The 14,152-nt window shown below is 43.4% G+C and overlaps 1 protein-coding gene across 1 annotated transcript in view; it reads left to right on the top strand.

Annotated features, from left to right (window-relative positions):
• LOC308152391 (pleckstrin homology domain-containing family G member 3) overlaps positions 1-11,074 on the top strand; it is a 74,050-nt gene extending 62,976 nt beyond the window's left edge. The window contains exons 15-19 of the mRNA XM_080525359.1: positions 1,783-1,793; positions 2,601-2,975; positions 3,552-3,665; positions 6,116-7,628; positions 7,860-11,074. Coding sequence (XP_080381485.1) covers positions 1,783-1,793; positions 2,601-2,975; positions 3,552-3,665; positions 6,116-7,628; positions 7,860-8,815 — 2,969 coding nt within the window. The 3' untranslated portion in view covers positions 8,816-11,074. The remainder of the gene's footprint in view (positions 1-1,782; positions 1,794-2,600; positions 2,976-3,551; positions 3,666-6,115; positions 7,629-7,859) is intronic.
• Positions 11,075-14,152: the final 3,078 nt, after the last annotated feature.

Here is a 14,152-nt window from a genome sequence, read left to right as displayed (position 1 = left end):
CCGGCCAAGTTCAGAGCGCTCAGAGATGGGTGCTCTGACTGAAAAGACGGTTTGTCCGAGCAAACTGACCGTTCGTGCATTTACGAACGTACCCGTAATAACACTGCTGACAGCTGTTTTTCATGAGAAAAATACTTTATGCGTGAACGCCCCCCAAGAACACCTCAACGCCCCCCTTTAAAAAATATTTGTTGCAGCGCCCCCCGATGTTGTCTGAACGCCCCCGTTGAGAAACGATGATGTAGGGAAAGGTCAAAACAAAAGATGAAAGAGAACATTTAATGTCAAGCACCTGCATTTCTCCCATCACACTGGTGCATTTGGTGGATGCTGTGTCTGTGATAAGGGACCAAGGGCTTCAAAGCAATTGTGGATAGCAAACAATACGATAAGACCCTTTGTCCTTGTTTTCTGAGATCAAAGGCTAGATTAGGCTAGCCCCTTAGTTGCTTCATGAAGCATCTCTCATGTTCGCTTCTCTATTAGTCGATTGGTCCACAGATCATTGACTCTCCAATTATATTTTTTTGCAGGGAAATAGCCATCTATTTTGTCTTTTCTCATCCATTTTGTGCTATGTGAAAGCAAGTTGTGCCTATCCACGTATTAGAGCTTTAACCAATGGTCACCATGTTGGTCTCCATGTCAACATGAATTGTCAGAATTCCCAGCTTGGTCCCAGATCTGTTTTTGCTTTGGCCAACTCTAGTCCTCTGGCTGTTGTTGCCATGTAATATACATTATGTTTGACATAACGTATAGTCAGATGAATCGGCTATGTGACAAATTTGTATCTGCTATGGGGAATATTTAGCTATGAATCAGAATCAGAATCTCTTTTATTACTATCTCACTGTACACAAGAGTAAAATTATTTGGCTTTGGTTCCTCAACATTGGCATTGCAGCATTCAGATACAAAATCATAATAATAATAATAATAATAATAATAATAATAATAATAATAATAATAATAAGTAAGTTAAATAAGTAATCCTACAGTGATAAAGTGATGATTTTACAGTGATGATTTTACACCTTCAATGGTGTTTGTATAATAATAATTAAAATGCTGTGCAAAATACCATGATATGAAATGCAATATAATACAGTACGGTAGTTAAGTAGTCCAGTGGTATACGACAAGTAAACCAGTAGTATACAATAAGTTATAATAATGTAATATGTACATTTTTGTAGCGTGCATGATAACATTATGAAGTACAAAGTCAACATAGAATGTATCTGTATCTAGAAGTTATCCCACTGGGCCAAGGCAATTCGGTTCCCAACCTTTTTGGACTCAAGGCCCACTTAAAAATCTCTAAAGCATTCGCAGCCCACACAGGCATTTTACGGACACGTACATTTCTTGGGGTGTCTTATCATTATTCTCTTATTCTTATTGGATATTTCATATGCATCCTCATACATACAGTGCAGTAGGCCTAGTAGTATCACACTGATTATGCATTTTTTTTAGGTTTTAAAGAAAAAAGTACAGTACTATATTATTTTTTTGAAATTAAAACGTTTATGTAAAAAAAAAAAATATATATATATTTGGCTGCCCACTTGCAGTACCCTCTAGGTTGGGAATCGCTTCATTAGAGAATATTTAAGGGAGGTATAGTTTTCATCCCATGTATTTTCATTCATCTCATAGTGGACTTGTGTAATTGGTATTGATGAAATATTTTGCTCTTTGCCCTTTCATTAAACATTTTAAAACTTTTTCTACCTCCCTCGCTCACTTGTCCTGTTTTCGGCATGGATCCTGCAGCCATCCTTAAGGTAAACTGAATCTGACTACTTTTTAAGTCTCCCTGATAACAAGTATGTATGATATGTTCCCTTTTATGCGAATCACTGCCCCGAAGGCTTAACCAAGGGTAACTGAGGTTGATGATGTTGGGTAACATTCCACTCAAGATGGTCAATGGAAAAAGATGAACCCAGAAGCTTTTCCCAGATGAAAGGAAATATATAAAATGGACTGACTTATATAGTGCCTTATTCCAAAGCGCTTTACAATGGCTTCTCATTCACCCATTCACACACAAATTCACACACCAATGGCGGCAAGCTACCATGCAAAGCGCACGCTCATTGGGAGCAATTTGGGGTTCAGTGTCTTGCCCAAGGACACCTCGACATGTGGCCAGCCGGGGTTCAAACCGTCAATTTGCGATCTTGCAATCATTAAACGCCGGCTCTACCTCCTGAGCCACAGCCGACCCCCAAAAATAGAAGAGAGTGCATTTATATTGGAGAACAGAAACCTATTGAAAGTCATTGGCATACTAACCCTAATTCCTGGACACCATTCAGATCCTCCTAATGAGAAACATGGTCTGTTACATGGTCTGCCTGTTGGGTCTGGGGTGTGACTTCATAATTTTAGAGCTCAGAGTGTAGTTTCATAGTGGGCCTCTTTTTCCAGATCAATATATTGTGTAGAATAAGAGTATATGGAGACTGTGTTAGCGATCCCCCCCCCAAGAGGCTGAAGTCAAATGGTTAGGTCATGGGGAGGTTTAAAAGACAAAATGCATTGAATGATGAATCAACAGCATCTGTATGACTTCTGTATGACCACAGCACGCAGACAGCGAGGGGGCCCTACCAAGTGATGCCCGCTCCATGCAGGCCTCCGCTAGTATTAGCACCCTGGGCTCAAGCCAAGGCGAGTTTGAGAGGCCTAGTGTGGAGGAGGAGGAGGAGGCAGGAGAGGAGCAGGAAGACATGGGCCTAAGGAAGGACTCTCTTGAGCGGCTGAGCACCAGTGACAACGAGGAGCAGAGGACAGGGTCACCACCATCCCACAATGGCAGGGTGACCCAGTGGGAGGGAAGTGATTCAGACGATATTCTGATGGAGGACGACCAGGTAGCCGACTTTGCCAGTTCCATGTTGGCTGCCATCTCCTGCTGGCATTATAGAGCCAGGGCTTTACTTTCCATGGGGGTCACAACGGTGAGGCTTTCTGCCACCATCGGGTTTCCTTCTTCCTGTTTTCATACCACACTTAAATCCTCAGTCAACCGGCTTCTTGTGTCTTTCTAACCTACTAATGTCATGGATAACAACATGCCAATGCTATTCACATCTGCAAACGGCAACTGACTCTTGTGAATGATGCTCCACCGAAGCACGGATGTTCCTCAACCATATTTTCTTCAGCTAACTGTTGCATGAGCTTGATACACCAGGGGCGCCTCTTACTAATGCTGTTGGCCATGCTGTGTGCATGTTCGGGTGACTGTTAGTGCCTCCAAAGTAAAGGCAACATTTTATTTAGATCATGTCTTTGTACCTGACCAAAAACAACTGAAATGTATGGAGATCTGAAAAAAGGATTGTTGTTGGAGCTTGCATTTCAAGATGTCATAATCATTACTCTCATGAAATTAAAATTTAGTGCACGCATTTGTACTGACAGGGAGTACCGTACTTTCCCTGTCAGCACAGAAACCCCATTGCGAAAAGTGAGAAAGATGATTCAAATGATTGAAACCAGGCTCTGATGATGTGTATTTTGTCCTCCTGAAGAATGAAGAGGGATGCCACGTTTCTGAGGAGGATGGGTGTAACCGAGAGAACATCCAATCAGCTGGTCAGGAGGCGCTGTGTGGAAAAGAGCAAAGCGGGTCCCCCCGTGAACAGGTACTGTGGTATCTAAGTTACTTGTCCATGGATGTTGTCTCACTGTTCTGCCTGCGTCAATCAAAAATAACTGTCATGATGAGGATGGAGGGAGAACATCTCATCTGCAGCTGTTCTTTTTACTTCATCCATCTGCATAAAGTTCTTGGTTCAGGGATTGGTTTTGCTGTCACCACTACTTCAGCAAGTGCAGCTAACAGCATTCAGTGACACATTCCACCCATCTGTTTTGACTAATGTCTTCCTTTAACATTACAAGCGCAACGCTGTTTCACCTACTTTTAGCACGCCCTCGGACCCCCCACTCTTTACAGTGAGAAGTTGTGTACTGACGCACAATGATAGCTGGATGGCGCCGCTTGTACATTAGTATGGCTCCGCAGCCTGAAATGACTTGAAACTCTGAAACCAAGAAGCCAAGGAGTCATGGCTGAGGAAGAAACGGTCCAAAGCGTGGCTTCATGTCACACAAGAACAGAAAAATGAAAAATTCATCGCTACTTGTAAAAATGCATATGTTCCTATGCACAGTGAAGAGGGGAAAATTATTAGCGCAATCTGACATGAATAATCATGAGTCGGCTGAAAAAGAATTTTCATGCAACTTGGAACAAATGAAATATATATATATATTGTATTTTATATCGTTGGAAAGCCTGATTAGTCACCTTTACAACGAGGTACAACTTGTAAGGATCATGCATTCGTGGAATGAGCAACACAGCTAAACGTGTGGGTAGCGGCCCAAAACTATTTGCCAAAATCCCCTATATTCTTCTGTTGGTATTCACTCTCGTTTTGAGTTGCTTGGTGGATTGGATGATTGCACTCTTCCACAGTAATAAGGAAAAAACAACACATATTGGCCATTTTTACACTTTTGTAAAAAACTTGTATTAATTTTACATTGTCAGGGACCTCAGTAGTGTGTGGAAGATCGCAGTCACAACAGCTTGGCACCTCCTCCTCATGCTGGTCACCAGCCTGGTCACACACTGCTGTGGGACGGCATCCCATTCCTCAACTAAGATTTGCCGCAAGTCAGCCAACATGGTTGCGTTGGTCACTCTGGCACATACAGCACGCCCAAGCTGATCCCACAAGTGTTCAATTGGGTTGAGGTAGGACTCACGGCAGGCCATTCCACCCTCTCCACTCCCAAATACTGGAGATGCTCTGTGATGATCCTGGCTCTGTGGGGGCGAGCGTTGTCATCATGGAGGATGGAGTTAGGTCCCAGATTCTGGAGATATGGGATCGCCAATGACCCCAGAATATCATTCCTGTCAATTAGGTGCCATTCAGGTGCCAGTCACACACCTGTGACTGACATACACCTGCCAGCACTTGAAGCTCAAAACGAGAGTGAATACCAACAGAAGAATATTGCAGGGGATTTTGGCAAAAACTTTTGGGCCGCTACCCACACGTTTAGCTGTGTTACTCATTCCATGAATGTATGATCCTTACAAGTTTTACCTCATTATAAAGGTGACCAATCAGGCTTTCCAACGATATAAAATACAATACCAATTGGTATTATTAAAGGGGAGGAATAATCAACAAGAAAAGCGTTTCCGAACTTTTTTTGAGGGCTTTATATACAGTGTTGCTTGAAAGTATGTGAACCCCTTAGATTTTTTTTGTTTTTACCATGAAATCTTAATTTAATCAGAACCAGTCTTTTTTATCTGACTTAACAGGTTTATATTTACCAATTCCATATGTTGGTTGAGAGGGAATCATGAGTGTAGTAGAATGTACACACAAAGAAAAATCAAAATTAATATAATGTCATTTTTCTGGGATTTTTTAAATATTCTGTCTCTCACTGTTAAAATGAACCTACCATTAAAATGATAGACTGTCCATTTCTTTGTAAGGGGGTAAACTCACAAAATCAGCAGGGGGTGAAATACTTATTTTGCAAAGGTAGAAAATACAACTAATTCAGCAATATTATATATAATATATATGTACCGTAAATCTATTGAGCCGAATTGAACAGTACATGCTTGTACAGTACATGCTTGCACCCTGTTTGGCTAATTTCCATAGTTTTCAAAGAATGCGCTTCTCCTGATTGGCTCATAGTGGTGACTCAGTGTTATGAAACAGTAGTTTCCCTTCATCCTGGTCATTTCTATTGATATTACCAGGCACAGCTGTCAGTTTTACCTGTTACATCTTGTGGTTGTCATGACAGTGCTGACAGACTTTTTCAGAATTGCTATCTTCTTACTGTAGTGTACCGTACTTCTGTATTAATCATGGTGAAAATGTATGGCTTCCTGTACGTCTTCAATACTGTATGATTTAAAATGTGATTGGTTTCAGTGACCATACTGACACTGTACAAAAAAAGCTTACAGAAATCATCTTCGCATTGAGATCAATTAATTGAGGATGAGATTGACCTTGTTCTTATTCAGATGTTTCCTCTTCCCCAGACTCCTGTAGAAAAGCTGCTGTTCCAGATCAAGAGCCCTGTTTCTGTGTCGGTCTGCAGCACGGTCTGCAGCACTCCCCCTAGAAGGGAAGCCTCTAAGCCCAAAGGGAACAAGGTGGACACCGTGGAGGAACAGACCCTAGCCTTGCCTGAGTCTGATGCAAAAACCTTGAGCAGCGGAGAATCTTCAGAAGAAGAAGAAGAGGAAGAGGGAGAAGAAGCGGCAGCACCAGAGAGCGAGGCCAGCAGCATTCTCCCCCCCTCTGTACTGGACCAAGCTAGTGCAATCGCAGAGCACTTCACCAATAGCACCAGAAGAGGCAGCCTGGCTATGGATGATGCCTGTTCCCTTGGCTGTCCCTCACCACGCTTGCCTAGTAGAACTGGGAGCACCCTCAGTCTCGGTGGAGAGCCTAATGAGAGGTCCCACCGGCTGAACAGCACTCGATCCGAGCCCCAGGAAACCTTTGGTTTCGGGACTGATCTAACCATGCTTTCCCCGCGGGACGACTACCTCTTTGAAAACGACAGGGGATGCCACCGGAGGAGGGACTCCACCCTCTCGAAGCAAGACCAGCTGCTCATTGGCAAAATCAAAAGCTACTATGAACATGCCGAGAACCAGGACGCCACCTTCTGCTTAAGGCGCAGGGAGAGCCTGACCTACATTCCTACTGGACTTGTCAGAAATTCGGTCAGTCGCTTCAACAGCAAGGATGAGAACCCTCCAGCGGAGCAATGTGCTGCAGCCCCCCAAGCCAACACCTCAGCACCAGCCACATCCACTTCCACTGATTCATCAACAGCTCCAGATACTTGGGACAGCATGGTCTCCAGTGCATCATTTAACTCCCTGGTTTCATGTTCTGATGCAGAGGGAAGCATAAACTCCCACAGCTTGAAGGCCAGGTCTCACAGCTTACAAGAAAGGTCTATCCAGGATGAAGAGTTCCGACCCTCATCTGAGATGATCAAGGTTTGGCAAGACATGGAGAGAGAGACCAGCAGGTCTCAGGGAGAGGCCAGAGGCCCTGTGAAATCAAGAGAGACCCAAAGGGGCTCCAGAGGAGCTAGTCCAAGTCTGTGCAGAAGGAACCAGACTCCCAACAAGAATTCTGAAACAGTCCTCGGAGAGCCTCTCATGATACTGGAGGAAGCTGACCTGAGCACCATCTCAGAGGAGCCTGTGAGTCCTACTCCGATGAAGAACAAGCTGGTGGGGGTTGGCCGCACTGAAAGTTTGAAAGAGGCCCTCAGACACTGGGGAGATGATGGCAAGGTTCTCAGGACTTCGAGAGTTACCCAGCTGAGAGCTGAGGCTGAGGGGGAGAGGAGAAATGAAGAGCCGGATGATGTGGAGACAGCCAAGAACAAAGTGTTACACTTGGCCCGTCAGTACAGCCAACGGCTTAAGACTAGCAAGCCAGCGCCTAGGCAGCGGAGCCAAGATATCCTGTTGGGCAAGAAGAACCTGCCCTGCGTCATAGAGGAGAAGCCAGAGAAGGAGAGCTCAGGTAGAGTAGTGACTTGTTTATCCCTATATGGTGTAATTCAAGATGTGCTCTATTATTCGTTGTACTGTACTGTATACCTTCTATAACAGCTTCATTGCTTCAGTGAGGAACTGAGACCACACTAGCAGTAACTTATGTCATGCATCAGTGTAACTGATTCTGATTCTCTCACCTCAGGTGATCTCTGCTCAGTCTTCTCAATAGTAGGATGGTGTACTTTGTGTTTTTCAGGTAAAGCCAATGGTAAACCCAACTTGACTCTGTCCCTGGCCTCCCCATATGATCAGGCCACTACGAGAGAGTTGAGCCCCATAGCACAAGCTCAATCTCCAAGCCCTGGCCACACCACCCCCAACTCTGTGGGCAGTCCCCCCCAGCTCCTCTCTCCGAGCCTCGCGCGATCCAAGAGCCCACTCAGCCCCACGCCTACTGAGGGCTTCCACTGGCCAGACGTGCAGGAGCTCCGGTCTAAGTACGGCCGTTCCCATGGTGACCAGTTCCATTCGGTAGGCAGAAGCCACTCGGTTCCTGAGAGGATGCTAAATTGCGGCCCCAGGAGGCGTTCAAGCTGCTCCTCGAGGTATGTTGCCTCTAATGGTCCCATTGAGACTCCAGCATACAAGTCCCACATCAGTAGGGACCCTGGGCCTGGAGAGGGCCTTACGAGGCTCCACCGGGCTAGTTCCCTGGACAACAGGTTGAGTGGGCTTCATCTGAATGAGCTGCAGACCCTCCAGGACAAGATCCCTAATGGTGGTTATTATATCTCAGCACAGGCTACTCTGCCCAATGACCACAAGGTCATTGTTGTTGAGAAGGTTCCGGAGGCTGAGATAGAACCCAGCTCCGATGAACCATTGGCGATGCCACTCAAGGCAAACAAAGCAGAAGATGATGCTGATGATAACTATGTGCAGATCCGTTCTCCAACCACTAGAGAAAAGATCTCTATCATGGCTGTCATCGACCGCTGCCGGGCCTATCAGGAGTCAGAGGAATATCGGCAAAGGGAGGAGGGTGGGGCGAAGGCAGAGTCAGTCAATGAGATGAGTAAGGAGCTTGAAAAGGGTCTACCCTCAAATGATGAGTTTGATGATGCCCAGAAAACCGCCACAAACTCTGCCAAAAATGCTAGTCAACAGAGCATGGTAAAAAACTTGAGAGAAAAGTTCCTTAACTTAAGGTGAACAAGTTAACTTTTAAGTTGTTTTTTTCGCCACCTAAAAGAATGTAAAAGCTCTGAAATAACAACAATTACTGTAGCTTTTTTTGCTAGAGCAGAAAAAAAAATACAGCCCAGGATTATGGTTAAGTTTGTTGACTGTTGTAGCCCTCTGGGTTTGTTTTGCTCAAATAACAAAAAGTACTTGTGGCAAAATGCTTGGGTTCATGCATTTTCTGTGGGCCAGTTTTGCTTTGTGTGTTGTCAAATTTTCTGAGGCAACAGAAGTAGATTTGAGACGAGGTAGATTTGTCTTAGAAATACTGTATAGAAATGTGTAAATATGTATGTACAGTGCTTGAGAGAACATTTCTCTTGATTCTGCATTCTGTGTTTAAAGCACCTTTTGTTTACTGTAAGTTGTGATGTTGCATTATAGTATATGGCAATTGTATTGCACAATTGAAGCAAGCAGGTTTTTTGGAGCTGTCTGCACTAATCCCAACAGTTCACTGTGTTTGTGTATACTCATGTTATTGTCTGATAGCAATAATTGTGTTAATGATTACCACAACACTAAGGGATTGAGTCTAATATCCAAGAACATCGCTTCAGGTAGTCATTTTACAAGTTAGATATTTCAGAATTATCATAAGAGACCATAATGCTTCAGTTGGAATAGGTTAATCGGTAGCATTTTTTTTAAAGGGGAATTCTGGGATTGGTACATCCTTTTTTACATAAATTATTGATATACTATAAAGCCATCATTGATTATTGATTATTGAAGAATATAACTTGCAAATGCTCCATGAGCTTAGTTCAAATGTCTTTACTATCATAATCCAAAATATAAGCTGTCAAACTATAATTTTGATCTGATGGCTGGTCAGTCCTTGCATTCATATGAATTTGATTGATTGGTTGCACTTCACCAGCCGCGTCTCTCAGCAGTTTACTAAAAATAGAAGCGGGGTGTCCACTTTGTTGGTCTTTGAATCCCAGATTGCCCCTTTAACCTTACTCTTGCACTAGACTAGGTGCAACTGCAACCCGGGGTACTCAACTGCACTCGGGGGTTGCACACAAATAGACAAAACAAAAAAAGAAACTGCCGCACTATATCGCTGAATAATAACCTGCTTCAAGATATCCTATGTTTTTTTTGTTTTTTTTTATGAAAATAAAACTGTCACCAGAAGTGATGATTTATCAGTTTTACCCTGTGGTGGTAGTGTATTCTGGGTGCTGGCTAATGCAAGAGTTTTTTTTTGGGTTTTGTTTTTGTCTTGTGTGACTTGTGTGTGTCTTTTAACAACATGTATTTCGATGAGAGGAAAGCACGCGCTTGAAAGCATGCACATTAGCTGCCACCTGGAATACACTGCCACCGTAGGGAAAAAACATCTGTCCTGGGGATTGCTTTTACTTCATTCAAACCTTCCGCAAAAAAGAACAACACAACAAACATATAGGATATCTTGAAGCAGGTTTTTATTCAGAGATAGAGTGCAGCTTTGTTTTTCTGTTTTCATCGTTGCAGTTGCAGCTAGCATTCGTCTTAACCCTTCACTGCACACAAACTTGACTTGCCACTAAAATGCTCATGGGATAACTGGGTCACCTTCACACTTTCGGGCCTCTATTCACTTGCCTTGAATCTAAATGTTAATGAATGTATGTCTACTTTATAAATACCCCTTGCTGACACTAAATGGTGGTATCACAAGAATGTTCGTGTTACTCTTTGTAATCATGATGGATTGTAAAATGGATCAAAGATAGGGACAACCACACAATATTGGTCTTCAAAGAGTATTTGTATGTTTTTGCTCTAGTCTCATTGTACCTTGATTAGTCAACATTGTACCTTGATTGTGTACCTTGATCAATTGTAATTGATTATTAGCATGTTGCATTCTCTGCTGCCGATTCCCAGAGGACTTCATTTACTGCAACAGGTGAATGGAATTAATTGACTTAAAACTTCCAAGAGTGAGATCTAGTACACAACTAGTACAGTATGGATCCTTAGTCAAAGGAGCCTCCCATACATTGTCATCCACAGCTAATAAGTCTTACTGTCATTACTCTGAGGCTCATTCCTTCTCTTGACTCTCTTGTTCGTGTACTTCTTATTTATTGAGCTGATGTACATTTTATAAACATTAATTGTTTGTCTTTATATATCTGTGAGTATATATTATACTGTATATGTTGTATTGTACCCTGAGACGTGCTGTACAGAAACGTACCTTGCCTAGTGTGGGCATACGCTCCATATTAAAACAACACATAGTGCTCGTTTGTCCAGATGCCTTTTTTGTATCTGTGCGTTCCACCAAAACAATACAATGTGTCTCAATTCTCTAGCTTTCTCCCTGAAGTGTGCATTTGTGAACTTCAGTAAGAATAGGTTTGAAGGAGTTCCACGTTACAGTAAATTTAAAGTCTAAAGGGTAGTGAATTGGGACCCAGGTGAGATTCATAAACACTTACTGTGTTTTAAAAACATGTATTAGTCTACCTATCTCTGAGTATCTTTGGACAGGATGTCTCGGGCAAGTGTAAGGTGAATGTCTCTAGATCTCTTTAGAATGAATCAACCCTCCTGACCCTAAACAGATATGACCAGTGTAAGTGCAAATTATTCAATAATGGCAGCCTGTTTCGTTTCAAGATGTATAAGAAAAGATATTTAATAATCTTCTGCAGAAGGAGGAAGTTTACAAGCACGTCAGACAGGTCTTAACAGTGAAAGTTCCTCGTAAAAGTAAAGATCATTCATTTCATCTGAGTATTTATACAAACAGGTACCTTCAGGTAAGGGGTCCGCCCTCAGGTGAGGTTTAGACCAATCATGAGCAATGGGTGTGGACCTGTACATTTGATGAAGATGATTATGATGAAGGCTAGGGGGGAAGCAGCCCCCACTTTCTCCCAGACAGACAAAGGGTGGAAGCGGAACACAATGGCCACAACTGGTTCAGTCTGGTCTTAGAGTACTGGGTCTGGGGCAACACAAAGGTCCGAAGCTGCTCTAGATGGTAGGGCAATCAGGTCTTTGTAATCATGTAAATGTGTCTATTGTTTTAGCCCATGTCAAACCTCAAGTAGAGAAACTGGTTTTACTGTGTGACAACAGGAAATCATCTTCTACAGCCCGCTGCAGACATTCAACCCAAGATGATGTTTTTGATTCTTAAATGTAGCTTATTACATATAATAATTTTCTCTCACACCAGTACCACATTACCTGAATTACAAGCTTTTGTTTTTTTAGTAATCGTGAGCTTAGAATTATACGGTTCTATCTCCGTTTAGGGTAGTTCAGAGATATTGAGCGTCAAAGTTTTTACATTCCATTATGTTTTGTGAGATGGAACCTTTGTATTTTATGAATGACTAACTAAAACATTTCAACATTTTAAAAATAACACCACACAGGCATTAATAAACACCTAATGGATCAGATTATGTAATTAAAAAAAATTGGTCAAAAATGGAGATAGAACCTTATAATTCTAACATCTCTTGGAACATAGTGATTGTGTTTGGTATGACAATTTCCATCGGTTGAGGTTACTACTAAGAAAAAACAACACAAACATAAATTATTTTGCAATGACAGGGTTTTACTAAAGTAATTTTTTCTGAGTGGGGCAGTCCCACTCACATTTTTCATTTTTATTAGACAGATGCAGCGAAGACAGACAGGAAAGTAAGGAGAAGAAGGGAGAGAGGGCATGGGCCGGATTCGAACCCATGCCGATGTGTGCACCATAGACCGCGGTGCCAGACCACTGTACCACCCCAGGCCACGAGGGTTTTACTAATTAAGAACTTTTCTTTTTTTGTATCCATCCATGGGCCAAAGGTTGGCATTGGACACTTGCTGCGTTAACCAACGAGTCCTGTTTCGTCCTGTTCACTATTTGCAGTGCTTTGAGAGCCTCCGAAAGATGCTTCTTATGTTGAGAACACTCCCTTCTCAATCTCTCATTTTCTTTTTTCAACTTCAGGATTTCCCTGTAGAAGTCCTAAGAAGAAGAAAAGCAACGTAATTGTAAACAATCTACAGTATGAAGGTGCGAACTACAGTGTTAAGCCCAATGCACACGGCGTGCGATTTTGTCCCACGACAACATTAGATTCTCAATTCACACCACCGAAGTGAGTGGGTGTGAATGGAGAATCGAATGTTGTCGTGCGACAAAATCGCATCGCACGCCGTGTGCATTGTCTCATTCAAAACAATGGAATCGAATTCGGCGGTGCGACAAAATCGGGGCTGTGTGCATTGGCCTTTACTGGACTCTTTTCACTGGCACAAAAACATTCAGAAAACACACACACACACACACAAAACAACATGGTGACGCTATCACTCTTCTTGCAATGTATGTATATCTCGACTATAACTGGTACGGAGGTACATGTTTATTCTTTACCTCTTTGGTTTGCCCATTGTTCCCAGAGTCACTCTTTAGATGAGAACTTCCTTGAAGCTTCAGAAGTTGGCATGAGAGGTGCTTGATAAGCTGGTCCACCTGAATTAAAGTCAGCAACAGGATCCACTACAGCAGGCAGAGCCAGATTAACCGTGCGTCTGTCTGTCTGTGTCCGAGGGCCTGTCTGTCTGTCTGTGTCCCAGGGCCTGTCTGTCTGTGTCCCAGGGCCTGTCTGTCTGTCTGTGTCCGAGGGCCTGTCTGTCTGTCTGTGTCCCAGGGCCTGTCTGTCTGTGTGTGTCCGAGGGCCGGTCTGTCTGTGTCCCAGGGCCTGTCTGTCTGTCTGTCTGTCTGTGTCCCAGGGCCTGTCTGTCTGTGTCCGAGGGCCTGTCTGTCTGTCTGTGTCCCAGGGCCTGTCTGTCTGTCTGTGTCCGAGGGCCTGTCTGTCTGTCTGTGTCCCAGGGCCTGTCTGTCTGTGTCCGAGGGCCTGTCTGTCTGTCTGTCTGTCTGTGTCCCAGGGCCCGAGGGCCTGTCTGGGTCCGAGGGCCTGTCTGTCTGTCTGTCTGTGTCCCAGGGCCTGTCTGTCTGTGTCCCAGGGCCTGTCTGTCTGTCTGTGTCCGAGGGCCTGTCTGTCTGTGTCCCAGGGCCTGTCTGTCTGTGTCCCAGGGCCTGTCTGTCTGTGTCCGAGGGCCTATCTGAGCCTGGTTAACCGTGCACACATCGTGACGTTAGAATTATAAGGTTCTATCTCCATTTTTGTCAAAATGTATTTTTTTACATAATCTTATCCATTAGGTGTTTATTAATGCCTGTGTGGTGTTATTTTAAAAATGTTGACATTTTTGAGTTAGTAATTCATAAAATACAAAGGTTTCATCTCACAAAACATAATGGAATGTAAAAACGTTGACGCT

This window comes from Nansenia antarctica (assembly GCF_963989245.1).
Source record: "Nansenia antarctica genome assembly, chromosome: 3".
NCBI lineage: Eukaryota > Metazoa > Chordata > Actinopteri > Argentiniformes > Microstomatidae > Nansenia > Nansenia antarctica.
The sequence above is the reverse complement of the archived record's forward strand: the minus strand, read 5'-3'. Positions and strand labels throughout refer to the sequence as shown.